Source organism: Protopterus annectens, chromosome 1.part1 (assembly GCF_019279795.1).
Source record: "Protopterus annectens isolate FY-2018-M chromosome 1.part1, PAN1.0, whole genome shotgun sequence".
Taxonomy (NCBI): domain Eukaryota; kingdom Metazoa; phylum Chordata; order Ceratodontiformes; family Protopteridae; genus Protopterus; species Protopterus annectens.
In genome coordinates, this window is record NC_056726.1 from 1700645688 (window position 1) to 1700673296 (window position 27609).

The 27609-nt window shown below is 37.8% G+C and overlaps 1 protein-coding gene across 2 annotated transcripts in view; it reads right to left on the minus strand.

Moving 5' to 3' along the window:
• The window catches only part of LOC122811862 (pancreatic secretory granule membrane major glycoprotein GP2-like), a 159738-nt gene that overhangs the window by 22261 nt on the left and 109868 nt on the right, over nt 1-27609 (minus strand). The window contains exons 8-11 of one of the 2 annotated variants that reach the window (XM_044083990.1): nt 24712-24796; nt 12292-12309; nt 4050-4067; nt 1625-1642 (exon numbers count right to left, since the gene is read on the minus strand). In XM_044083990.1, coding sequence (XP_043939925.1) covers nt 1625-1642; nt 4050-4067; nt 12292-12309; nt 24712-24796 — 139 coding nt within the window. The remainder of the gene's footprint in view (nt 1-1624; nt 1643-4049; nt 4068-12291; nt 12310-24711; nt 24797-27609) is intronic. The other variant, XM_044083999.1, reaches the window with a different exon arrangement.

Consider the following 27609-nt stretch of genomic DNA (forward strand, 5'->3'; position numbering starts at 1 on the left):
GAAAATAAAAACATACAAACACCTGTAAACCATATTCTATAGGATACACAGCATGACAAAGGACATGTACTGGACTAAAGTAACAAAGAATATTTGAATTAACATAAAAAAGGCTACTCATAGAAATAAATATCAAAGGTTCTTACAGCAGTACCTCATGGAAGCTGATAAATCAGACCAAAATTGTATAGAGGCAAAAGTAGAGGGCATGGTCAGATGGGATATATAGCAACAGTGTAACCAGTGCCACACATTTAAATAGTGTATCCACAGCCACATACCTCTTGGAAACAATGTTACCACCTACAAACTGTAACATTTGAAAAAATGCTGTACAGCAGTAGCAGGATGGTTTGCAAATGCCTATCTCATTTTGAATCTGGGAACCTTCTTTATAATGTTTCTAATTCTGTAAGAAACCAGCTCATGTTCCCAAATGAATTAAATTCCATTCAGTTAATGACTGAAAACAACCAACTTGCGGCCTTGAACTAAAAGGAAAGGTGACACTACAGATTTTTAAGTCACACTGGACAGGTAGAGTACAATCATAACTGACATATAGCAGCGAGACCATGGCTTGGCATTTTGAGTTACTTAAACTCTTAAAGAACTATTAGTTAAAGTAACACACATACACTGTTAATACTAACATCGTCAACACAGTACAAAATGTGAAATGTAAAATGCCACAGAAATGGAAAAGATATAAACTGCAGAAAATGCCACACCCATCAAAGAATAACATTACTTACCAGTCAAAATATTAATATAAAATCCTTGCATCAATCATACTAACCATAAAATAATAGTCTCAGCAGTGTATGCATGAGCCCGTTAACTACAGCATTACAGTTTGAAAAACACTTTCAAGAGCTCTACACTAATTACCAAGGAAAGTGGACCCAAAAGGGTTACTCTGATCATGAAATAGCATGCAAGTACCATTCACTACAGGAAACATTGTGCCATCAGAGGCAGCTTCATCAACTCCACTCCTTGCTAACATATAATCCCAGATCATCTATCTATAGGGTACATCATTTTATCTGATAAGGCTTCTGTGGCTGAGAGATCCCAAAAATCCACAGAAGACCAGCACAGAACAAAGTGTTTCCATACAGGAACTGTCCAATGACACCTCTAATTCTTCTTTTAACTAACAACTTTTATAGAACTGCTTTGAGCTTTCCTGTCTGAAACTGTTTATGTTTAAACCTTTATCAACGCCTTTGGACCAGGTAGGAACTATCTTTTTATATATAGATGTTTGTTTGCTCAGCCACTAGATGTCACATATTTACTTTGCTAAAATATATTATTTTTCCAGGCAGCATTTCAGGGCATGTCTTCTCATGTAAGAACAGTGAAACATATTAAAATGCTGAAGAATGAATTAAAATCCTTTTAAAGAGTATACATTTGCAAGGAGACAAATACTATATTCTAAGCTAGAGCAGTTGAAACACATTAAAATCTTATGATGCACTAATATTTATATTTGTTTTCAAGTTTTGATCTAGAAAAAAAAAAAACTACTCCTTGCAGCAACTGAAAATGATTTTGAGTTTGAATAAAAAGATTGCTTGGAAAATATGGAAAGGAAAATATTTCAATTACTTACCATTTCCACCTGTAGACACTATATTGCATGGAAATAAAAAATACAGACTATCAATATTCTGTTAGATACTAAGGACACAAGTACATTAATTTTCATTTGATTAAACAGTATTGTTTTAAATTCTGCTTTGCTGATACAATGAATGAAGATGATAGCAAACCACTTCAGGGAGTTAAAACATGACAGTGATCATTCAGGTCTTTCTTATGTGGAGTGTGGTGGTACGAGGGGGGTGAAAAGTAAATACAATGCAAAGTGCACCCTCCACCTGTGTCTCCTTGTAGTTCGCATTGCAGTGTATACATAGTCTTACACATGCATGCACCCACTCACACACACACACACACACACACACACACACACACACACACACACACACACACACATATACATACACACACGCGCACACATACACACACACATACACACACACACGCACACATACACACACACATACACACACACACACACACACACACACACACACACTTAGAGAGGTAAATATAGAGATAAATATGGATATCTAAATTTGTTGCAAACAGCAAAATACAACTCACTAACACAAACAAATCATACTTGCAGATATATTAGGTAACAATTCAGCATAATGGACAGGCCACCTAAAACCACAATAACACGCTGCAGGCCATTATATTTATTCCAATTCAAGTGTCACTGCGAACTGATGAATGAAATACTAATGTGCTATATAATGAAAATAAAAACATACAAACACTTGTAAACCATATTCTGTAGGATACACAGCATGACAAAGGACATGTACTGGACTGAAGTAACAGAATATTTAAATTGACGTAGAAAAGGCTGCTCATAGAAATAAATATCAGAGGTTCTTACAGCAGTACCTTATGGATGCTGTTGAATCAGACCAAAATTGTATTGAGGCAAAAGTAAAGGGCATGGTCAACTGTGATATATAGCAACAGTGTAACCAGTCCCACACATTTCAATGGTTTATCCACAGTCACATACCTTTTGGAAACAATGTTACCACCTACATACTGTAAGACGTGAAAAACTACTCTGCAACAGTAGCACGGTAGTTTGCAAATGCCTGTCTCATTTGGAATTCTGGGAACATTCTTTAAAATGTAGGTAAACTGTAAGAAACCAGCTCATGTTCCCGTCTGAATTCAGTTCCATTCAGTCACTGATTAACAACTATCTACTGATGGCCTAGAACTAAAAGGAAAGGTGACATTACAGACTTTTACGTCACATTTGACAGGCAGAGTTCAATCCTAACGTACATACAGTGGAGAGGCATAGCTACACGAGCTTATACATGGTGCAGCATTCTGACTTAAATTCTTAGAGATGTATTTATAAAGTAGCAAACAGGCACTGTTAATACTAACATAATCAGCAAAGAAGAAAATAATTTAAAGTCTTACTCAACTATTATATAAAGTAACACACATGCACTGTTAATACCAACATCGTCAATTCAGTACAAATTATGAAATGTAAAATGCCTCCAAAATGCAACAGGCAAAAACTGCAGAAGATGTCACATCCATCAAAGTATAACATGACTTATCAATCAAAATATTTATATAAATCCTTGCATCAATCATACCAACCATGACAAAAATAGTCTCAGCAGTGTATGCATGAGCCAATTAAGTACAGCATTACAGTTTGAAAACACTTTCAAGAGTTCTACACTAAGTACAAAGGAAAGTATCCCCAAAAGGGTTACCTTGATCATGAAATAGCATGCAAACACCATTCACTACAGGAAAAGCTGCACCATCAGAGGTAGCTTCATCAAATGCAATGCTTACTAACATACAATCCCAGATCATCTATCTCTAGGGTACATCACTTTATCTGATAATGTTTCTGTAGCTGAGAGATCACAAACAATCACAGAAGGCCAGCACAGAACAAAGTGTCTTCATACAGGAGCTGTCCAATGACACCTTGAATTCTTCTTTTAACTTGCACTTTTTATAGGAATGTCTTGAGCTTTCCTGTCTTAAACTGTATATGTTCAAACCTTTATGAGTACCTTTGGACCAAGTAGGAAATGTCTTTTGATATGTGGACGTTTGTTTGTTCAGCCACTAGATGTCACATATTACCTTTGTTAGAATACACTATCTTTCCAGACAGGATATCTGGGCTTGTCTTCTCATGTCAGAACAGTGAAACATATTAAAATGTAGAACAATTATTTAAAATCCTTTTAAGCAGTATGCCTTTGCAAAGAGGCAAATACTATATTCTAAGCTAGAGCAGTTAAAACACGTTAAAATCTTATGATACACTAATATTTATATTTGTTTTCAAGTTTTGATCTAGAAAAGAAATTACTCCATGCAGCAACTGAAAATGATTTTGAGTAAGAATAAAAAGATTTCTTGAAAAATATGGAAAGAAAAATATTTCAATTACTTACCATTTCCACCTGTAGAGACTATATTGCATGGAAATAAAAAATACAGAATATCAATATTCTGTTAGATACTATGGACACAAGTGCATTCATTTTCATTTGATTAAACAGTATTGTTTTAAATTCTGCTTTACTGATACAATGAATGAAGATGATAGCAAACCACTTCAGGGAGTTAAAACATGACAGTGATCATTCTGGCCTTTCTTATCATGTGGAGTGTGGTGGCACGAGTGGGTGAAAAGTAAATACAATGCAAAGTGCACCCTCCACCTGTATCTCCTTGTAGTTCACATTGCAGTGTATACATAGTCTTACACGTGCACGCACCCACACATATACACACACACATGCACACACACACACACACACACACACACACACACACACACACACACACACACACACACACACACACACACATACACACACTCACACATAGACACACACACACACACACACACACACACACACACGCACACAAAAATAGATAGGGAGGTAGATAAATATAGAGATAAATATGGATATCTAAATTTGTTGCAAACAGCAAAATACAACTCACTAACACAAACAAATCATACTTGCACATATATTAGGTAACAATTCAGCAACACACATCTAATCACAATGCAACATACACAAAACCTTTATTTAAATATTTATTGTTTCTTGGCAAGTGCATGAGCTTGTACTAGACCATTTTCAGCAACAAGCTTAGCCCCATTGCAGATATTATAACAAACAGACATAGCAGAATATCATTTTATTAAGTAATTATTCAACACAGTACAACACAATAAATGACAAAAGCCTTAGAAGATTACTGGAATAACAGTAATATGTGTGTGTGTGTGTGTGTGTGTGTGTGTGTGTGTGTGTGTGTGTGTGTGTGTGTGTGTGTGTGTGTGTGTGTGTGTGTGTGTCGGTATATGTATATATGGGTCCACTTTGTAAATTCAAAATACTGAAATCTCCAATTTCACTATTTCGAATTTACAAAGCCGAATACTCACATTTCCGAAACCGGCAGAATACACAAAATTCAAAATACCAAAGCATGGATATTTTGAATTTCTGCTTCTGGTGGTATGGAATGTGGGTGTTTGGGCTTAATTTTGGTAAGTTTGTGTGTGTATGTATGTTGGTTAGGGGTTTAGTGTGTGTTGTGACTGTTATGTGTGTTTGAGGGACTGTAAGATGTGTGTGTCTAAGTTTTGTTTGTGTTACTGTTTGTGGCATCTCGGAGTTAGACTATATAAGTAGGGGGTGTGGGGACACAGGGGGGCTTGCTCACTGCTTATATGTAGTTTAGATAAGTTTGTTTGATTGTGGGGGGGGGTTTGTGTATGTTTATGAGTGTACTGTATGTGTAGCATGGGTACGAGATTTTGAATTTCGCGATTGTGTGTTTTCGAGTTTGTGAGTTGTGGTTGGGTTTTCGGCTTTGTGGTTTTGGAATACTGAAATCTGAGATTCAAGTATTTTGAAATTACAATGTGGACCCATATATAGATATACATATATATAAATCAATGTATATATATATATATATATATATATATATATATATATATATATATATATATATATATATATATATATATATATGAGAACATGTTGTTTCTTCAAAATCCTGAAATGTCAAATGACAAATGATACCCCAGAAAGACTGAACCACAACATGTTGATTTATTTACAAAACAGGAAACAGCCTTGTTAGGTCATATAACTGATGGGATTGAGGGATTCACCATTTCCCCACAGCAGTGCCTTCTCTGACTTAATATATAAAATTGGCAGGGAATTTGGGGTGCGTGCAAGGATGTTTATCCCTACACAGAAACATTATTTTTTTTTTACGTTTGATGTTTTGTGCAGTGGTATTTTAGGTTTATTGATTTGTACTTTAAGATATTGGGATATTAATTAAATAACATGAATTGATATATAATAGCTATTTGTCAGTCTGTGGCAAGAATAGACAAAAGAAAACAGACTTTGGAATTATAGAATTATGGTCTAAGTATCTCGTAACAAAAATGAAGGAGGTATGATGTTCCAGCAGTTAATAATGAAAGACATTTGTGATACAGAGGTAAATAGAATGCTATCTTTGGCTTATCAATATATCCAGCAAATACAAATATATTATTGCTTTATATATGAGTTGACCTTTTTGTTAAAATGAGTGAGTTCGACCAAAGTAGTGATATTACAAGAAACACTATTCCAAGATGCCAGGACAAGCCAATGAAAAGATTTATCCCCCCAAGCTAGAGTGAAATTGTGGCTGTTTAGTTTTATGGAGGCATTTTGTTCTGCAGAAATACAAAGATTTGTGCACTACAGATGTATTATTTTGATATAACCCCCCCCCCCAACATGGCCATAATAGAAAAGCTAAATAAACTGGGAATAAACCCCTGCATCACCCACTGGATCACCAATTTGTTCACAGATAGGACAGAGGCGATCAAAATACTGGAAGCCACCTCCATAAAGAGACTAGTCACCAGTGGAGTACCACAGGATTCTATGCTGGGATTATTCTGTTTGGCATCTATGTATCTGAAGTAAAAGGCAATAGCAAAGGGCTCTGGTTGTCTAAGCTTGCAGATGAGTGCAATATGGGTGCAGTTATTGAATTCCCAAATGATTCAATGGTTTGTTTAAATGTATGATTCAATGAAATATATTTCAAGCTCAGAACCTATCTAGGCCAGATATGAGTTTGCTTTATTTTACTTATTGTTCAGTAAGAAAAAGCATTACACCAAGAGTAAAATGATAACTTCAACATTGACAGGCTGTTGCCACATTTCCTCCAAAAGCCAAGACTCCTGCTTAAATTCCTAAGTATTGTATACATCCTCTGAAACACGCTTTTCCAAAAAACAGTCATCCCTGAACCAACTTCATACCATTCTCCCTGTTATGTTGCCCTCTCTCACTTCCTCACTTCCAGCTCAAATGTTTTAGTTGCTGTCTCATTTTCTGCCTCATAGCTGTCACCACTACTCAGTAATGAACTTTGTAGGTGAAGACATTCTTACTTCTAAGATGGTAACTCTTGTGTCTGATTCACAGAAATATCTCTATGTGGTGCAATATAGTTATCATCTATCAGGTTGAACATTACATTTCCAAGCAAAAAAGTTTTTTTCTCATTTCAACAGCTATGTAAACCCTAAGCAGGCTGTGTGCAGTCTATTATATGCCTACCCAATAAGTAGACAGTGACTAGAAATGAAAATGAAAACCTGTTTCTTGCATTTGTGAGTTTAAATATCTTACCAATCTCTAACCCTAGATAGACAGAAAAACCATTTAAAACAGCTTAATTTAATTTAAAACTTATAAGTCTCTTTTTCATTTTCTAGCATTTAATCCCCAGACTACCACTGAATTTATAATATACAGTTATGCAGTTGAATGGACTCTAAGTGGATTCACACAGGAGCAAATGTGATGCATTCTGAGTTTCATCGATCCAAAGAAACTTGTGCTTTTACTAGGAAAATAATAATAATAATCCTTCATCAGGTAAGTGTGTGTGAATCTGTGTGTGTGTGTATGTGTGTGTGTCCGTGTGTCCGTGTGTGCTCATGTGCGTGTGTGCTCATGTGCGTGTGTGTGTGTGTGTGTGTGTGTGTGTGTGTGTGTGTGTGTGTGTGTGTGTGTGTGTGTGTGTGTGTGCATGTGTGTGTGTTTGTGTGTGTGTTTGTGTGTATGTCCACACGTGTTATGCTTGTGTGTATATGGGAGAGTAGAAATGAGAGTATGGCATTGGCTTGTCCTTTCTGGAGGGAGAGATGCAGTCACTGCTGCAGCAATGCCAATACCTACTGGATAGAGAAAATGTGGTGTACAGCATTTGACACCATGAAACAGCTGTATGTTTGTGTCTCCTAGGCTGCATTCATGTGTCAGGCTTTATATTAAACAGACAGGGATGCATGTGCATGCATGTAATGGTGTGACAGACCTTCACAACCACCAACTAGGGAGGGTTTAGGCAACAACGTTGAAATATGGCCCACAGCTGCCCGTGGTTAGTCATTGCACATACAGCTCCATCTGTGGTGATAACAGGGAAAACAAATAGCAAATGGCACTAGAAAGATGTACAGCAGTCATAGAGGCAGAAGAAAGGATGTAGAAAAAGTTTCTCATCCCTTAAACACCACTATCTGATGCAGTAAAGCTAAATCAGTATAAACAGCTTATGAAACTTTCATATATCATTACAAGTTTGTTTACAGGTCTAATCTGGACACAGACCAGTCTCAAGGAGTCATTCCTTATTCTGCCATAAATCTTCCGAGGGCAAGATTTAATAAGTGTACAAAAATGAATAAATGCAGTTGACTTAAGTGCAAATCTATTGCTAATTTATTTGTTGCATAAGTCCTAGAGTTATAGGAGCAGATACACAACACAGAGTTAAAAACTGAGTTGAGAAACATAAATCATGACTGCGATAAATGCATAAAAAGAGTTAATCATGAACTCATTTAGACTTGCATTATTATAACACAGCCCCATGGCAATATCTAAATTAAATTATTAGCTGTCAAGGGACTAAGGAAGAGTTGAGCACTAAAATTGGCAGTCAGTATAGTAAAATAAAGCTTGGAAGTGTTAAGGGGTCACTTCTTGAAGTCCCAGATAAAGGCCTTGCTTCCATTCACCTCCTTTTTCACTATCCAGTGACCTTTGAGCAGGTCACTTCACCAAGCAGTGCTCAAAGGCTGCCTTAAAAAGGGACAATTCCATCCACAGGACTTATCTGACTAACAAATGCACATATAGAAAATAAAAATGTTAAAAGCATAACTAAATTAAGGAAATTTTCTGAGAGAGAGAGACAGAGAGAAAGAGAGAGGCAAATCCCAGCCATCCTGCAAAAAAATTAACTACCTCTGAGCTGCTCAAGCAGAAGGTGAGAAGAAATACCCCCAAAGTAATCTCTTTGCAGGACTTGGGTGTTTGGCCAAATGTTGTAAGCTTGAATTCATCCAAACTGTCTTTGAACTATGTGCTTTGCAACAAAAGAAAAATTATGGGAATCTAGCTATTTCCAAGCTCAGGATAATGGATAAGCCATCTAAAACCACAATAACACACTGCAGACAATTATATTCATAGGTTCATAGGTGTTTGCTAGGCTAACAACCCCAAGGGCCTTTTTAAGCCTAGCCATGCATCTCATATCTCTGACAAGTTCTGGTACTCTTGATAAAAGTAAGCAGGGCTTGGGAGATGATACATTTACAAGCAGGGGCCTGGGAGATGAACCACTTACAGGTTGCATCTGTCCATTAAAGACATAGGTGCCAAACCAGGGATGAATTCCCTGTTGCCAATCCGATTGTCCAAGCTGCACTTGAATTGTTTAGGGATGAACTCTGCTTCAGATGCATGGTTAGCCAGTTCCAGAGGTTGTGTAGTCTCTGGGATGCATTACTTTATCTCCAATAGGTCCTATTTAAATCACAGGCAAGAGTTAAGTCTTTAGAATTGATAATTCTGGTGCTGTTTGTTTTGTGGATATGTAGGAGTTCCATCACAGTGGCGTATGATAATGCCCTGTATGCCAGGCATAGATCTCCCCCCAACAGCCTGTAAGAGACAGAATACAGGGATAGGGCCTTGAGGTTGTCTGCATAAGATGTTTTACTTACACCCGGTATTCTGCTAGTAAGGAACTTCTGTGGACATTCCAGTTGCTGTATATGCCCAGTTAGGTGTATACCAAAGGGGGCGCTGTACTCAATGATAGGTCTGATGAATGCTGAAGACAGTGGAACAATGACTTCATTTGACCTAGATGCATACATAGAATGATTTATTCACTACGATAGACATGTCACAGTCAAAGGCTTGATTACTGTCTATGTGTGTCCCTATGTCCCTGACAACTGAGTAAGCTCTAAGGAGTGTGTTCTCAATATGATATTTACCATGGATGGATGACTTCCCAAAGGATAACATTATGGATTTTTTCTTGGCATTTACTTTTAGCCCATGTCTGTGGTGCCACTTGTTTGTATGTGCCAACCCCTCCTGGAGAGCATTTGAGTCAGCATGGGATTCAATGACAGCTTCTAATTTGCAATCATCTGCAAATTTATAGGTATTAGCCGTGTCTTCAGAGATGTAAATGTCAAAATGGAGAGATCCAAGGACCGATCCTTGAAGGACTCCATTTGTGAATGGCCTGTTTGTAGAGGTGGACTCCCCATTTCTAACTTCCTGAGTCCTGTCTATGAACCAGTTGGCTATCCACTGAGTGACATACAGTTTTCTACCTAACGTCTTGAGTTTGTCAACAATCTCCCAGTGGGTTATTGTGTCAAATGCCTTGGCCAGGTCAAAGTAGGCAGTATAAACTATTCTGCCCTCATTCATTGCTTTGGTGACCTTTTCAAAGAAGTCCGCCAACTTGAGTAGGAATGACATGCTCTTGACAAAAACAAACTGGGTTGGGTCCAGTGTCTGGAGGTTTACTGTGTCATTCTTGATCATTTCCATGATAATTATTTCCATGGCTTTGCATATAAGACTACTGAGTCTCATGCCAATTCAAGTGTCACAGAGAACTGATGAATAAAATACTAATGTTCTATATAATGAAAATAAAAACACACAAGCAGCTGTAAACCATATTCTATAGGATACATAGCATAGCAAAAGACGTACTTGACTTAACAACCAAAGAATATTTGAAATGACTTAGAAAGGGCTGCTCATAAAAATAAATTTCAGAGGCTATGTCAGCAGTACCTCAGGGATGCTGATCCATCAGACCATAATTGTGAGGCAAAAGTGGAGGGCAGGATCAGTTGGGGTATATAGCAACAGTTGTAACCAATGCATGCATTTCAATGGTGTATCCATAGTCACATACCTCCTGGAAACAATGTTACCACCTACATACTGTAACAATTGAAAAAATACTGTACAACAGTACCAGGATGGTTTTCAAATGCCTATCTCATTTGGAATCCCTGGAACCTTCTTTAAAATGTTTTAAATCTGTAAGAAACCAGCTCGTGTTCCCACCTGAATTCAGTTCCATTCAGTCACTTTCGGCCTTGAACTAAAAGGAAAGGTGACACTACGGATTCTTAAGTCACATTGGACAGGCAGAATACAATCCTAATGTATGTACATTGAAGAGACGTAGCTACATGAGCTTGTACATGGCACAGCATTTTGATTTACTTAAACACGTACACAAGTATTATATAAAGTAACACGCAGGCACTATTAATACTAATATAGCCAACATAGAACAAAATATGAAATATAAAATGCTACAGAAATACAACAGGTAAAAACTGCAGAAAATGCCACATCTATCAAAGCATAACATGACTTACCAGTCAAAATATTAATACAAAATCCTTGCATCAGTCACACAAACAACAAAAAGAATAGTGTCAGCAGTGTCTGCATGAACCCATGAACAACAGCATTACAGTCGGAAAAGTACTTTCACCAGTTCTGCACTAATCATGAAGAAAACTATCCCCAAAAGTGTTACCTTTTTTTCAAATACCTTGGTAATAAAATAGTATGCATACACCATTCACTATGCCAAAAGATGTGCCATCAAAGGTAGATTCATCAAATGCAATGCTTACTAACATATAATCCCAGATCATCTATCTCTAGCGTGTATCACTTCATATGATAATGTTTCTGTGGCTGAGAGATCCCAAACAGTCACAGAAGGCCAGCACAGAACAAAGTGTTTCAATACAGGAGCTGTCCAATGACATCTCTAATTACTTGCACTTTTTATAGGAATGTGTTGAGCTTTCCTGTCTTAAACTGTATATGTTCAAACCTTTATCAATGCCTTTGACCAAGGTAGGAACTGTCTTTTGATATGTGGATATTTGTTTGTTCAGCCACTAGATGTCACATATTTACTTTGCCAGAATATACTATCTTTCCAGACAACATTTCTGGACATGTCATTTCATCTCAGAACAGTGTAAATTATTAAAATGTAGAACAATCATTTTAAACAATATGCCTTTGCATGGGGACAAATATTATATTCTAAGCTAGAGCAGTTGGAACAGGTTAATATCTTATGGTACACTAATATTTACATTTGTTTTCAACTTTTGATCAAAAAAAAGAAACTCCTTCCAGCAACTGAAAATAATTTTGAATTTGAATAAAAAGATTGCTTGGAAAATATGGAAAGGAAAACATTTCAATTTCTTACCAGTTTCACCGATTGAACCTATATTACACGAAAATAAAAAAAACACAATATCAGTATTCTGTTAGATACTAAGGACACATCTTTTTGCATTTTCACTTTATTAAACAGTATTATTTTAAATTATGCTTTGCAAATATAATTAATGAAGAAGGCAGCTTACCACTTCAATGAGTTAATAGAATAATGAGTGTGATTAAAACATGAAATCAGTCATTCTATCCATTGTTATCATGTGGAGTGTTGAGGCATTGCATGAAAAGTAAATACGATGCTAAGCATGTTCTCCTCCCTATATCTCCTTATAATTTGCATTGGATACACACACACACACACACACACACACACACACACACACACACACACACACACACACACACACACACGCATGCACACACATAAAGATAGATCAATTGATAAATCAATAGATAGAGATAAATAGACATATAAAGACAGATTCATACTTTCATTGCAAACAGTAAAATACAATTGAGTGACACAAACAAATCTTACTTACAACCATATGAACCAAGAAATCAACAACATACATCTAATTACACATGCAACATGCATAAAACCTGTATATCTTTAATCATTTATTGTTTCTTGGTCAAGTGCATGGGTTAGCAGAAGACCATTTTTTACAACAAACTGGGACTCATTGCAGATAGTATAACAAACAGACATAATGGAGCATGATTTTATTAAATAATCATTTATCACAGTACAGCACAATAAATGACAAAAGCCTGAGATGTTTACATGTATGTGTGTGTGTGTGTGTGTGTGTGTGTGTGTGTGTGTGTGTGTGTGTGTGTGTGTGTGTGTGTGTGTGTGTGTGTGTGTGTGTGTGTGTGTGTGTGTGTGTGTGTGTGTTAAATATATATTTATCTATGCATATAAAATGGGATCATGTTTTTTCATCAAAATCTTGTAATGTCAAACAACAAATGATTCTCCCTAGAAAGACTGAACCGCAAGATGTTGATATATTTTCAAAACAGGAAACAGCCGTGTGAGATAGCAGAACAGAGGGGATTGAGGAATTTGTCCTTTCCCAAGAGTAGTGGATTCTCCGAGATATCATATAAAATTGGCAGGGAATGCGGAGGGCATGCAGGGATGTTTACCCCTATACAGAAAAAAGATGTTTTTTCTTTAGTTTGGTGTTTTGTGCTTTGGTGTTTTAGGTTTGATTATTTGTAGTTTGAGATATTGGGATATTGATTAAATTACATGAATTCATATTTAACAGCTATTGACAAGTAAGTGGCAAAGAGTACAAGAAAATAAAAAAATAAGACTTAGGAAATAAGGACTTATGGTGCAAGTATCTAGAATCAAAAATGAATGAGGCATGATGTTCCAGCAGTTAATAATGCAGGACATTTATGATGCAAAGAGGTAAATACAATCATATATTCAGCTAAGCAACAACTTTAAGAAATACAGTTATGTAATGGCTTTATATATGAGTTGAACTTTTTGTTGAAATGAGTGAGATTGATCAAAGTAGCGATATTGCAAGAAATACTATTCCATGTTGCCAGGACAAGCCTGTGTAAAGATTTTTGACACCACACTAGAGTCAAATGGTGCCTGTTTAAATTTATGGAGACATTTTATTTTCTGCAAAAATACAAAGATTTGTGCACTATAAATGTATTCTTTTGACATAATCCCCCACTTGGCTATAATAGAAAAGCTAAATAAACTCAGAATAAACTCCTGCATCACCCATTGGATCGCCAATTTGTTCACAGACAGGACAGAGGAGATCAAAATACTGGAAGCTATCTCCATAAAGAGACTACTCACCAGTGGAGTATCATAGGGTTCTATGCTGGGAATATTCCTGTTTGGCATTTATGTCTCTGAAGTAAAAGGCAATACCAAAGGGCTCTGGCTGTCTAAGTTTGAAGATGAGTGCAAGAGAGGAGCAGTTATTGAATTTCCAAATGATTCAATGATTCATGATTCAATGAAATATATGTCAAGCTAAGAACCTATCCAGGCCAGATAAGAGTTTACTTTATTTTACATCCTGTTCAGTAATAAAAAGCATTACACCAAGAGTTAAATGATTACTTAATCACTGACAGGTTGCTAACACATTTCCTTAAACCCCCAGACTTGTGCTTAAATACCTCAATTTGCATCCATCCTCTGAAACATGTTTCTTAAAAAAAACAGTCATCCCTGAAGCAACTTCAAACCATTCTCCCCAGTTATGCTGTCCCATCCCCCCCCACCACACTTCCTTATTTCAGTTGAAACATTTTTGTTGTCTCATTTTCTGCCTCACAGCTTTCACCACTACTCACTACTGGCCTTGGCAGTTGAAGGCATTCTTACTTCTTAGGTTGTAACTAGAGTGTCTAATAGATAGCATATGCTTCTCTATGTGGTGTAATGTAGTTATCATCTATTAGTTTGAACTTCACATTTCCAACCAAAAAAATTCTCTCATTTCAACAGGTAAAATTTACTTTTTTATATAGTGTCACAATGCTGCTGCCTGTTACTGGTAAGGTGGATAAACTCAATATAATGCCACCAGGGATAGTCATTATAGGGAAATAACAGACAATCCAGGATTACTGTGATGCCTGACACTGCAGACAAATTATTGAATCCTGAGATTCTAAACTTTCAAATGCTAGAACTAAATTTGTAGCAGAAAATTGAAAATATGATCTTAGAATAATGAATATGTTAAGTCATAAATGTAATGTTGACTTTAACAGAAAAGGACAAAAAAGAAATTATAAGCAACCCTTCACCTGCTCCCCGCAACTCACACATGTACACACACACAAACACACACGCGCACGCACACACACACGCACACACACACACACACACACACACACACACACACACACACACACACACACACACACACACATGCACACACATGCACACACACGCACACACATGCACACACACACATACAGACATACATACACACACCGATAAAGACATATTTTAATTTCAGTAGTCTCTATGCATTTCCCTTTAAATCAGTTTCTTTCGCCTCATCTTTTCATCTGCATTTTTCCTCCTTGTCCTTCCATGACATTTTATGGTAAACATCTTCTTCCCTCATAAATTTCAAAGAAACTGCTAACATTCAGCATACATTGTTAAAAGAGAAGTACAACGCAGTGATACATTACTGCATTGTGACATTCTCATTTTTCAAATGCCAGAATTAAATCTGCAACAGATCATCATATTAGTAAGACAACATTGTGAAATAATTCAAATAACTTAACAACATAGGCCTACTACACATGCACGTATGCTCATGGTTCAGAAAACACATACACTCTGCTACTTTCTTAAAAGGCAGGTGCTCTGACTCTCACTAACTTGATCTCTTGTAATAGCTTAGTCCTCCCAACACCCTAACTCTAACCTTAAAACACCCATTTTCAGTGCCTAACCCTAAAACCTTCGTCTTACTCCTTAAACATACGGCCACTCCCACAACCTAACCCTAAGACTTCCTTATCACTATTTAACAGTAAGACTCCCTTCCCAATATCTAAATGTAAAATTCCATTATAGGTTCATAAGTTAATAGTTTAATACTAGGCTATCTGCGCTAGGGCATTTATAAGCCTAGCCAGAGTGTGTTTGGCTTTCGCCACCCATTTTAAATGAATTTTGCTATGCCCTTTTTCGAGGATAGTATACTATGCCTCTGTCTAACAGTGACACAGAAGTGATACCCGGGGTAAACCTACAATCTCCCATCCACTCATCAAGATTCCTCTTGAAGAGAGTGAATGAGGGACTCTGCCTAACCTGGACTAGGATTTTATTCCAAGTGAAGGGAGCCTCTGGGTTATGAAACTGTCCCTCCAGCATGTCCTATTTATTTCAGTGCTGAGGTTCAAGTCTCTTGAGTGCGTAGCTCGATGGGATTTGGATTTTCTGAGGTGCAGCATGTCCATTAATTCTGGGTTGGACATGGCTTTATACATCAGGTACAGATCGCCTCTGAGCAGGCGGTATGCCACTGAGTAGAGCTGGAGTTTCTTTAACCGGGCGGCATATGGCATCTGTTTGAGCCCTTTGATCCTTTTGGTGAGGTACTTTTGGGGTCTTTCCATTTGCTGCAGGTGTCTGGTAAGGTACATCCCAAAAGGGGCATTGTACTCAATTATGGGCCTGATGAGGGATGAGTAAAGAGGCACGATGACCTCCCCTGATCTAGATGTGAATCCCTTCATGATTAGGTGGGCTATATAAAATGTTTTTCTAACCACTTTGGCCACATGGTTTTCAAATGAGAGATTGCTAACAACTTGGGTCCCCAGGTCCCTAATTACTTCTTCCATACTTAATGGATTACCACCTATGTGGTAATTTGTGGGCACTTTGTTTTTGCCAAAGGGGATGACTATACACTTTTTGGCGTTTAGCTTGAGGCCATGCTCTGGCACCAGTTGTCTGTTTCTATGAGGCCCTTTTGTAGGATGCTTGTGTAGGCTGGAGAGTTGATTATGGCACCTAATTTGCAGTCATCTGCGAACTTGGTCAGCCACAGTCCTTCCATGTTGGCCTGTATCTCCGGGAAATATATACCAAACAAGAGAGGTCCCAGGACTGAGCCTTCTGGGATGCCACTTGTAAGTGGTTTAGAGTCTGACATGGCTCCAGCAATTCTAACCATGTGGGTTCTGTCCTTGAGCCAGTTTGCAACCCATCTAATGACATAGGGGTTTATATTTAAGCTGGTGAGCTTATCTATAATGCTCGAGTGGGGTATTGCATCAAAGGCTTTTGCGAGGTCCAGGTAGGCTGTGTGGACCACCTTCCCCTCGTCAATGGCCTTGGTGACTGTTTCAAAGAAATCAACCAGGTTTAAGAGGCAGGATCTGCCCTTAACAAAGCCGAACTGGTTAGGATCCAGTATCTGTAGGTCCCCAATATCTTTATTTATGAGGTCCATGATGATCCTTTCCATAGCTTTGCAGACCATGCTAGTCAGGCTTATGGGGCGATAGTTTCCAGGATCCATTGAGGCACCACCTTTGTGGAGAGGGACCACTGTTGCTGTACGCCACTCTTTGGGTACATGTCCTTTAGTAAGGCTGAGATTGAACAGTAGTTTTATGTTTGGGTTTAGCTCTTATTGGAGTTCATGTAGGATGCAGCCCAGGACACCATCTGGTCCCACTGATGCTGTGTTTTTTGCTTTGGAGAGGGTGGCTCTTACCTGAGCATCTGAGATGTCAGGGGGGTAGCACTCTGCTGGGATAGATATTTGCCCTTTTGGTGGGGAGGGGGGGGAGAGGTTTGCGCTGAACCTGTCAGCTAGGATGTTTGCAATGTCTGTTGTTTGGTGTATTTTTTGTCATTTTGGACTAATTCTGAGCATATCTGGGAATTCCCACCCAGGTTCCTAACATAACTAAAGAAAGCCTTGTGATTATCCTTAGTGTCCTGTGCAATTTTTCTCTCAAAGCTGGCCTTAGACGATTTTATGAGTGCCCGTAATTTTTGGCTAATACTGATCAGAGATGCCTTCCCTTTTTGGGATTTTGCTCTATCATGTAGTAGCTTCCTCCTTCTGTTGTATAGTTTGTTTATGGCTGGGGTCCACCAGACAGGACACCTTCCTTTGGAGGATTGGGTCTTGGTTTTATTTGGGATTGCATGATCCATGCATTCCTGAAGGTGTTCATAGAATGCATTTATAAAGGATTCTGTGGTCTGGGCCACATTTTCCACAGGCCCGGGGGCTTTGAAGGATTCCACCTTGGTTTTGAGGAGTGTGAAATTTGCTTTAGAGAAGTTTTTCACTGTGGTTTTCTGGGCAGGGGGTGGGGTCGGGATGTGAATATCCATTGAGATTAGTTTATGGTCTGATCTTACCAGTGAGGGATACACTTCTGGTCTGGAGCATAGAGCCCCCATGTTGGTGATGATCAGGTCCAGTATGTTTTCCCCTCTTGTGGGAGTGGTAAAATGTTGTTCCATAGCATTTGAGTTTTCAAATTCTAGGAACCTTTGGGCTAAGGTGTTGGAGCTAGAGTAATGCTCCCAGTCTATGTTTGGGTAGTTGAAGTCGCCTAATATAATGGTGTTTGGAGAGACCTTCATATTTTTCAGTATTCTCAGGAAGGCCAAATAAGGTTCCTGGGTTGGGGAGGGTGGTCTGTAGCAGGCTATAAACTGAAAGGCAGTTTTACCCACTGTTAGTTGCACATGGATAGTCTCTGATGCTTCGTGCTGTGCCACCAACTTGGAGGTGTGGGCATCTTTGACGGATATTGATACTTCCCCTCCTTTTGTGGTTCGGTGCAAGTTTTGGGGCTGAAAAGCATGGTATGAGGTATAACCTGGTAGTGCTGGGGTGCTCTTGGGAGCCTTGAACCAGGTTTCTGTTACTGCACAGATATCGAGGTTCTCCATGCTAAGGAGAGTTTCGAGTGCATGCATCTTGAGGTTTAGACTTCTGGTACTGAGTAGCATTTCTCTTAGTTTCTTATCCTTGTGATACCTATGGAGGTGGGTTTGTGTTTTGAGCCTTGCCTAAAAAAGGCACTATGGGGGGTGGCAAGAGCCTTTGCCAATATCCAAAAGCCCAGGGGTGACAGGTGCAAGCCATCCCTAGTGAAACATCATGGCTTGTTGAGCATGTCATCCCAGGCTGACAGGCATTGGATCCCCTTTGAATGACACCAATACTTAAGACAATTGTTGAAATTGATCATCTTGTCTTCATATTGTGGCATCATTCTTGGTGAGGGTAAGATGCTACTCAAGGTCAGGGTCATACTGCCCTGGGCTACATGCTCAGAGAGCTCCTCTATGTCTCTTTTCATGTAGTCCAGGGAGGTACATCTCAGGTCATTCACACCAGCATGGACAATGACTGAGTCATATTTGTACTTGCCTAGGAGTGACCTGAGTGCTTGTGTTATGTGGCGGATCCTAGCACCCGACAGGCAGCTCACAGTGACCTTCTCCTTGTTCAGCCTGGTGAGCAGGACATCAGTGTGCCTGACGATAGAGTCACCTGTTACAAGTGTATCAGGTGTGTTGTTTAGCCTTAAGGGCTGTGACTGTTTGGCACACTGGCTTTGTGAGCTATGTGTTGCACATGTTTTGTTGTGGGGTAGCGGTTGCTTGGGTGTCTGCTTTGGAGGTCTCTGCTGCTTAGGCAGATTTTTATTTAGAGCCTCTGAGTATGTTTTTGTGTGTTTATGTGTTTGGTTTGCTGTCGTGGTAGGTCTATGTGAGACTGGAATTGTAGTGAGTGTTGTTTCCTTCTCCTCCTGACTGGTTATGCCAGTACTGAGTTGAGAGAGCTTAGCCTCCAGTTTGGCTATATGGTTGCATCTCTCACATGTGTTGGAATTTATTGGGAGGAGGAGAGGGTTGTCTGTGTACATGAGGCAGTTGTAACATTGCCTCAAGATTCCCAGATTCACCAGCTGGACCAGAGAGGAGATTGACAACTGACCTTTGGACATGCTAGAATAGTATTGGGAATTCCTTTATAATTGAAAAAAGGGCCAATGGGGAACAAGGCACTCAATGGGAGTTTGTGAGGGTGTAGTGCTTTTAATTTTTTAGTGCTGACTTATATAATTCTTTTAGTGAGCAAGTGCCAGGCTTTAGAGTAGGAATAGGGTGTTTATTATGAGAACTAGATCAGTTCTAAGGGAAAAAATGAAGAGCAGACTTTGTGGAGCCAAGAATGGTTTAAACCCAATTAAGCAGAGCTGCCCGATGCTGCGCTATGCGCAAAATAAGCGCAAAGTCGCGCCAAAGCGGGTTTTATACAGGGGGACCTGAAAGAGATAGAAAATGGCCCAAAATGGCAAATAGACTACCAGATTCTTGTGCTGGGAACACTCCTCCAGGGATAGATAGGCTGCTCTAAGCTCCCCACTGCCACTGGTGAACAAAGAAGCCTCCCTTTATCCAAGAAAGGAAATGGGCAACACAGGAACTTTCCAAAAGTCCAGAATGCAGCAAAGCCTGTATTTGGACTACTCTAGGTCAGGAAAGATGGGAAACAAGGATCATTTTTTTGTTTTTTTCTTTTTTGTAACAAACAGCAGGAAAATGCAATAAATATGTAACACAGGCTAGTGCACTTGAGTGTGTAGCCTCAACAGGTAAATGCAACAAACAGGACAAACTTTAAAAGTGCAGGTGCAAAAACAACTTTAAACAGTTTAAAACAGTTCAAGAAGCAGAAATACTTGCAATTTAGCTAGATCAGACAGTCGCCCAGGTGGTAGTAGCAGGGAAAAAACACTTTTATCAGGTTAGCAGTCGCTCTTTTAGCCTTTCTGCTGCTAGCACCACTATGCAGGACCACAAGGAGCTTGGCTGAGTAGTAACAAGTGCAAAAACCACGCCAAAGCCGGTTTTATACAGTGGGACTTGAAAGAGCTAGAAATTGGCCCAAAATGGCCAATAGACTACCAGATTCTTGTGCTGGGAACACTCCTTCAGGGATAGATAGGCTGCTCTAAGCTCCCCACTGCCACTGGTGAACAAAGAAGCCTCCCTTTATCCAAGAAAGGAGATGGACAACACAGGAACTTTCCAAAAGTCCAGAATACAGCAAAGCCTGTATTTGGACTACTCTAGGTCAGGAAAGATGGGAAACAAGGATATATATATTTTTTTTTTGCAACAAACAGCAGGAAAATGCAATAAATATGTAACACAGGCTAGCGCACTTGAGTGTGTAGCCTCAACAGGTATACGCTACAAACAGGACAAACTTTAAAAGTGCAGGTGCAAAAACAACTTTAAACAGTTTAAAACAGTTCAAGAAGAAGAAATACTTGTAGTTTAGCTAGATCAGACAGTCGCCCAGGTAGTAGCAGAAAAAAAAACACTTTTATCAGGTTAGCAGTCACTCTTTTAGCCTCTCTGCTGCTAGCACCACTCTGCAGGACCACGAGGAGCTTGGCTGAGTAGCAACAAGCGCAAAAACCGTGCCAAAGTGTATTTTATACAGGGGGACTTGAAAGAGCTAGAAATTGGCCCAAAATGGCCAATAGACTACCAGATTCTTGTGCTGGGAACACTCCTCCAGGGAAAGATAGGCTGCTCTAAGCTCCCCACTGCCACTGGTGAACAAAGAAGCCTCCCTTCATCCAAGAAAGCAAATGGGCAACACAGGAACTTTCCAAAAGTTCAGAATACAGCAAAGCCTGTATTTGGACTACTCTAGGTCAGGAAAGATGGGAAACAAGGATAATTTTTTTTTTTTTTTTTTTTTGCAACAAACAGCAGGAAAATGCAATAAATATGTAACACAAGCTAGCGCACTTGAGTGTTTAGCCTCAACAGGTATATGCAACAAACAGGACAAACTTTAAAAGTGCAGGTGCAAAAGCAACTTTAAACAGTTTAAAACAGTTCAAGAAGCAGAAATAGGTTCATAGGTTCATAGGTTCATACTAATGCCCATTATTTTGCTGTGCCTCTGTCGAGCAGTGACACTGAGGTAACGCAACTGAATAGAGCTGGAGTTCTTTCAGTCGGGCAGCATAAGACAGATTTTGAGACCCCTTTTGGTGAGGAACTTTGTGGCCTGTCGGGTCAGATACATTTGGGGCATTGTACTCAATCATTGGATCTAGATGTGAATCCCTTCATGATACTTCTGTGATCATGCCACCCATATGGTAGCTAAAGGGTATGAACCCTCTGAAGGATATAGTGAGAATCAAACCCTGCACCTTGGGTTTGTAAGGTAAACACCTTAACCATTGTGCCAACTACCCCCCTGTGACAAATCACTTCAGAAAAGTAGATGCCAAACAGTGGGTTCTGTCACTCAGCCAGTTTGCAACCCATCTTGTAAAAAAAGTCAAGGTTGGATCCAAAGTCTGCAAATTCTATGTCTTTATTTATGAGATCCATTAGAACTAATTCTGAGCATATCTGGGAGTAGCTTTCTCCTTTTGTTGTAGAGTTTGTTTATGGCTGGGGTCCGAGATACATTTATCCTGATTTAACCACAAAGCAGCTACACCAGTCCAGAATCTGACCACGAAGCTTTATTTTAACGTGCAAAATTATATGCCACAAGCAAAACACACACGTTTGGTGAAGGTAGGATACTACTCAAGGTCAGGGGTCATACTGCATGGGGCTATATAATCAGAGAGCTTCACCAGCTGAGCAGGAGCTAGAAGGAGTAGACAGAAATACTAAAAAACTTTATAGCAGGGGCTGGAAAAGACAGGAAATGACCCAAAATGGCCAATAAACTACAAGTTACTGCCTTAAACCACTCCTCTAAGGACAAACAGGCAGCTCAGTACTCCCCACTCTCACTGGTAAGTAAAGAAACTTCCCCACCAAAGAAAGCAAATGGAGAAACACAGGAACTTCCAAGACAAAGCCCAGAATCAGCAAAATCTGGTCTCTGGAACACTAGCTAGGAAAGTATGGAAAAACAAAGATATTTTTTTGTTTTTTTTCAAGATTTTTTTACAGAAAGGCAGAAAGCACAATAAATGCTATAATTTTCGATTAATTGCTATCAAAAGCTAGTACACTTGAGTGTATTAGCCTGTAATTTAACTTGCAGTTTAGCTAGATTGGACAGTCGCCCAGGTAGTAGCAGGAAAAAAAAAAACACTTTTATCAGGTTAGCAGTTGCTCTTTTAGCCTCTCTGCTGCTAGCACCACTCTGCAGGACCACGAGGAGCTTGGCTGAGTAGTACAGCTTTCTAACCTTAAGACTCCCTGCTCATTTCCTAAACCCAACACTCTCTTCCAGCTCACTAAACCTAAAATCCCCCCTCTTTTTTCCAAACCTAACTTACTTGCCTCACTTGTTCCTTAAAGCTAAAACCCCTTTCATTGCTGTTACAGACCCACTGTTTCCAACTCCCTCACTATAGCTGCTGCACTTATCTCACTCAAGCAAAAATAACATGCAAGGATAACAGTGGGACCCATAGTGTTTGAGTTCCTTGAATGCAAGTGTTTGTAGAACACCCTAATAACATGCATTAGGCTTAGCTAAAATAGATGAATTAAGTACCGTCTGCACTGAAGATCTTAAAATATAACTTCAGTGTTCCACAATTTTTGAATAAAAAGATATTTTATTGATCTCAAAGTTCCACAATGTCAATAAATAATTCTGATATTAAATTTGCAATAAAAATGTGAGTCAGTAGAAACAATACTATACCATTCAAACAAATCAGCCGGTAATACTTAAAAAAATTCCAGCCAGCTGCATGAATAGCTCACAGAATTCAATTTAATTCATTACGACTGCTCAGATTTAATAAAAAAAAAAAAAAAGATCAACACTATGCTATAAAAACACAATTAACAACGCAAGAACTAATTTCTTACAAAATCAATTGTCATACATGCGGCTGATTGCAATTTTCTACTGAAAAAGAGTGCCATTTAAGTATAACGAATTACTTTTGTTTCAGAAATATGGAATATTTGTTGTCATTGTACACAGTATCTCTGCCTGAATGAAACAGAAATTGAATTGTGCCTTCTAGACCAGTTAATGGTTTTCTGAGACTATGATATTTAAAGTGAAGCTGAGCTCTTTGTTTCAAATAAAGTTAATATCTGCTGAGAAAATCTCTAGAGTTACTAAATGATTGGTCATTTAACAGTATTCCTATGTGATGTTGCTTTGGTAACACCTAGTAGTTCTACACTGATTACCGTCATTATTTTCAGTTGTTACCAATCATTTCTAAAAAAATATTTATCATAATAAATTATTTGCCCATGCAATGATTTGCATGATCAAACCATTCTTCTGTAACTTTTGACTTAAAATATGATATATTGGAAAATCTTTACTGTTGCAAAATAATAGACATTCAAGACTGCTACCAAACAAAAACTTTAGCAAAGGGACAGTACAGTAAATGCTTCTTATACCAGTACATGATCAGAAGGGGACTTGAAAGAATGTAAGGAAGGGACCGGGCACTTCTTTGGAGTAAAAGAAAAGCCATCCTGACCTAAGCTAAGGCACACTGGATAAGATCATCCTACAGCTGAAGCTCAATATTCCGTTAAAGAATTATAAGTGAGTAATCAATCATAAATTAATTTTGGTATAAACTACTAAAATGGATTTAATTAAAGTTACGTGCTGAACTGTGTTCTTGTGGAGAAGTTCTTGAAATCCATATTGCAAATACATAACAATCTGGTTATGATCAGTCAACAACTTATAATCCTTTATCTTGTGTATCAAAACCCAGATTATTTCAAAGGCATCACTATTTTGCCTGAATAATCCATAGATAGGATTACATTTCTGTAGTTCACTGCATCTCATAAAGGTGTGCAGCTGTAGTAATCTACCTTTTAAGTTTTCTCTCTAGCTTAATAATACAATCTGAGATGAAGTATAGAAAAATATAATTAACATACCTCCAGCGTCCACCTTAAAAGGCCCTGAACTTATATCAGTACGGCCTAGAATATTAGGTTGTTGACCATCTCTGGATCGACATGACTGTGGATGAAAAAAGACAGGTTTTAGTTTAGTACACCCAACAGTTTTTTAGTTTGATAGTACGTATACATCATGAATTTACATCTTTCCAGTTACTCAGTGTGCATTGACTAGAAAAGAAACAGTTAACTCTGTTTCCAATACAATGCATGAAGTTCTATTCCTTGGTTATAGATGCTTAAAAATAAACTGCACGCATGCATAAAATACCCTCTTTCTTACATTTGTAATGAGTTCCAGAAAAAAAATCTCACATTATATTTCACTCTGCTGCGGTCAGACTGGCTGGCCAAAAGTTCCTGGTTTATCTTGCTGTCAGTCTTTTGAAAATGAATAATATCTGATTTGCCAGGTTCTCTACTGTCTACAGCACTGGAGTTTTGGAGATGGATATGGTGCTGGTACTACAGAATACATCTAAAACTAAAGTATTTGTGTAGTATACTGTATGTGGTAAGAAAGCTGAATGTTGTAACTTCTAAGGTAGATGTTTTATAAAGCTCTCTGTATTAACCATCAACATGTTAATGCATCCTTTACAGAGGGATGTTTTAATTACCATAAAAACATAACCCCTATCAGTGTTTAATGTTTTTTATTATTTTACTATCTGAATTAATGGCCTACAATTTTCTTGAAAGAGATCTATATCCCATATCAATGATCCATATTACAGACTTTGACAAGTCCAGGAATGTTGGGCTAAATGTATTTATTTACTTACTTGCTTGCTTACTTATTAATGCATTTACTGCAGTATTCAAGTGTAATCAGAGTTCAGAAATAGATTACATATACACATATAATGGTGAAGCAGAAGTAATCAATATTATTTAGGGGAAAACTTAGTCTAGACAAGACAGTACAGCATTTTTATTATATTTTTTACATACAGTTTACCTACCAGATTACAATGAATTTTAGACAATAAACCAGCTGTACAACTCCTGAACATTGTTCAGTAAAAGGCAACTACTGCACTTAGGATAATCATTTGATAAAGTGTTATCTGACTGAATTCTACATAATCCATTATCTTAAACATTATCTTTGGTATATACGTCAGAACAATAGTAAGACTTTTAAAATGAAGAAATGTTTGATCCCATCTAAATCTTCTTTATAATGTGCCCTGCAAAAAGAGAATAGTTCTGGACGATATTACTGCAGCATTAGATAGACATGAAATAATGAAACAGTTCTGTTTAGTTAGAATCTCAAGAATACACTTAGGAATACTGAAATGTTCAAGATATAGCACTCAAAGCCAACAGAAAGTCAATACATATGTAGGAGTGAAAGTCTTTCACATCAGAAGTAGTGTTATGCACTATGGAATCACATTATTCAATATAAATTAACTGAAATGTAATATTGCTCTTTAACAATGTGAAAATCTGATTCAATAAATGAAACTGTCTCACATGGAGAGGATTAATGCATGCAAAACAAATTTTGACATTAAAAATAAGTAACAGGAAAGGTTATTTGAGAATATGGTGTAAGTGGCAGATAATAAAAAGCTGATCTGTAAACATTTTAACAAAACATTTTAACAAACATTATTTCAGAGTGTCAGGAAATGTTGGGATTAACCATTTTTAATCAGTAAGACCAAGTCTGAATGACCAGATATAAAGTCAGGTATGGTTAAACTACCATTACTCAGACGCTTACTTGGTTTACTCATGTTCTACATTTGCATTATATATAAAAAAATAACATTTTGAATAATGTTCCCTGTATACTTTGACTTAATTATATAAAGTGAATGCATATACTTGTTAATATGAAGACATCTGTATAGCAGTTATATTTCATTTCTATTTGAATCTTTTATTTGATAATAAGATACTGTGCATATATCTCTGCTGCAGCTTGATGTAGTCAATTTCAATTTTGTGGTTAGACTATCACATAGTTAAAAAGGTATTGGGCATACATCCATCTTTTGTTGATGCTAGAATATTACAACAGTTTTATAATAATAAAAAAAAGGATGTGTGCCTCTGTTGTTTATGTGATGAAAGCATAATAGGGAGAAATAAACAGTATGAGTTTAAACCTGATTGTACAGAAACTTCAGGAGTTATTTGAAGCGGAAGTAGGAATTGTAATAAGAGTGTACATAAACATATGTGCAGTAACACAAATTTTGGTTTAGGAGATATGAGTGTGGTGTGTTTATTGAGGATTATACTATGTCTGTAAGTATTTGAAGAAATAGATTTTGTAGTGGGTAACACTTATTTTTATTTTTGTTAAAACCAATATTTATATCCCAGAGAAAGATAATTTGGTTGAAGAAAGCCTGAAAAATATTAGTTTCCCACTACATCCTGAGGATGAATTGAATTTAACCACAGCATGTAGGATCTAGCACTCTAGCTTAGTAGTATGACATTTGTCATTTTATATGAATACCATCGTAAGAATGGAATGTGTTTATTGTAAGTAATTTGAACCTGCCAAATCTGCAGCTGCAACATTAAACTGGTTGACTTTCCCTCATTGTTGAAGTTTATTAATTCATATTTAGAATAATCTTCTTGAATGCTGATTACTGATTTTACAACAACATAGCATAATCTTGATTAGGTATTCTCTAACATAATGTCCCATCAGTGAATCTTAGGTTTATAGGCAGTTAGGTAGTTGCAAGGCATGTATTAATCAAGGCACTGAGAAAACCAGCCACTTTCTCAATTCCCACAGAGGATTGTCCACTTAAGTCACTTGCAAAGAGTCACACAGTAACTAAATCAAGAATGAGAGACTCAAACCCTAGGCTAAATGATGTTCATAGCTTTAAT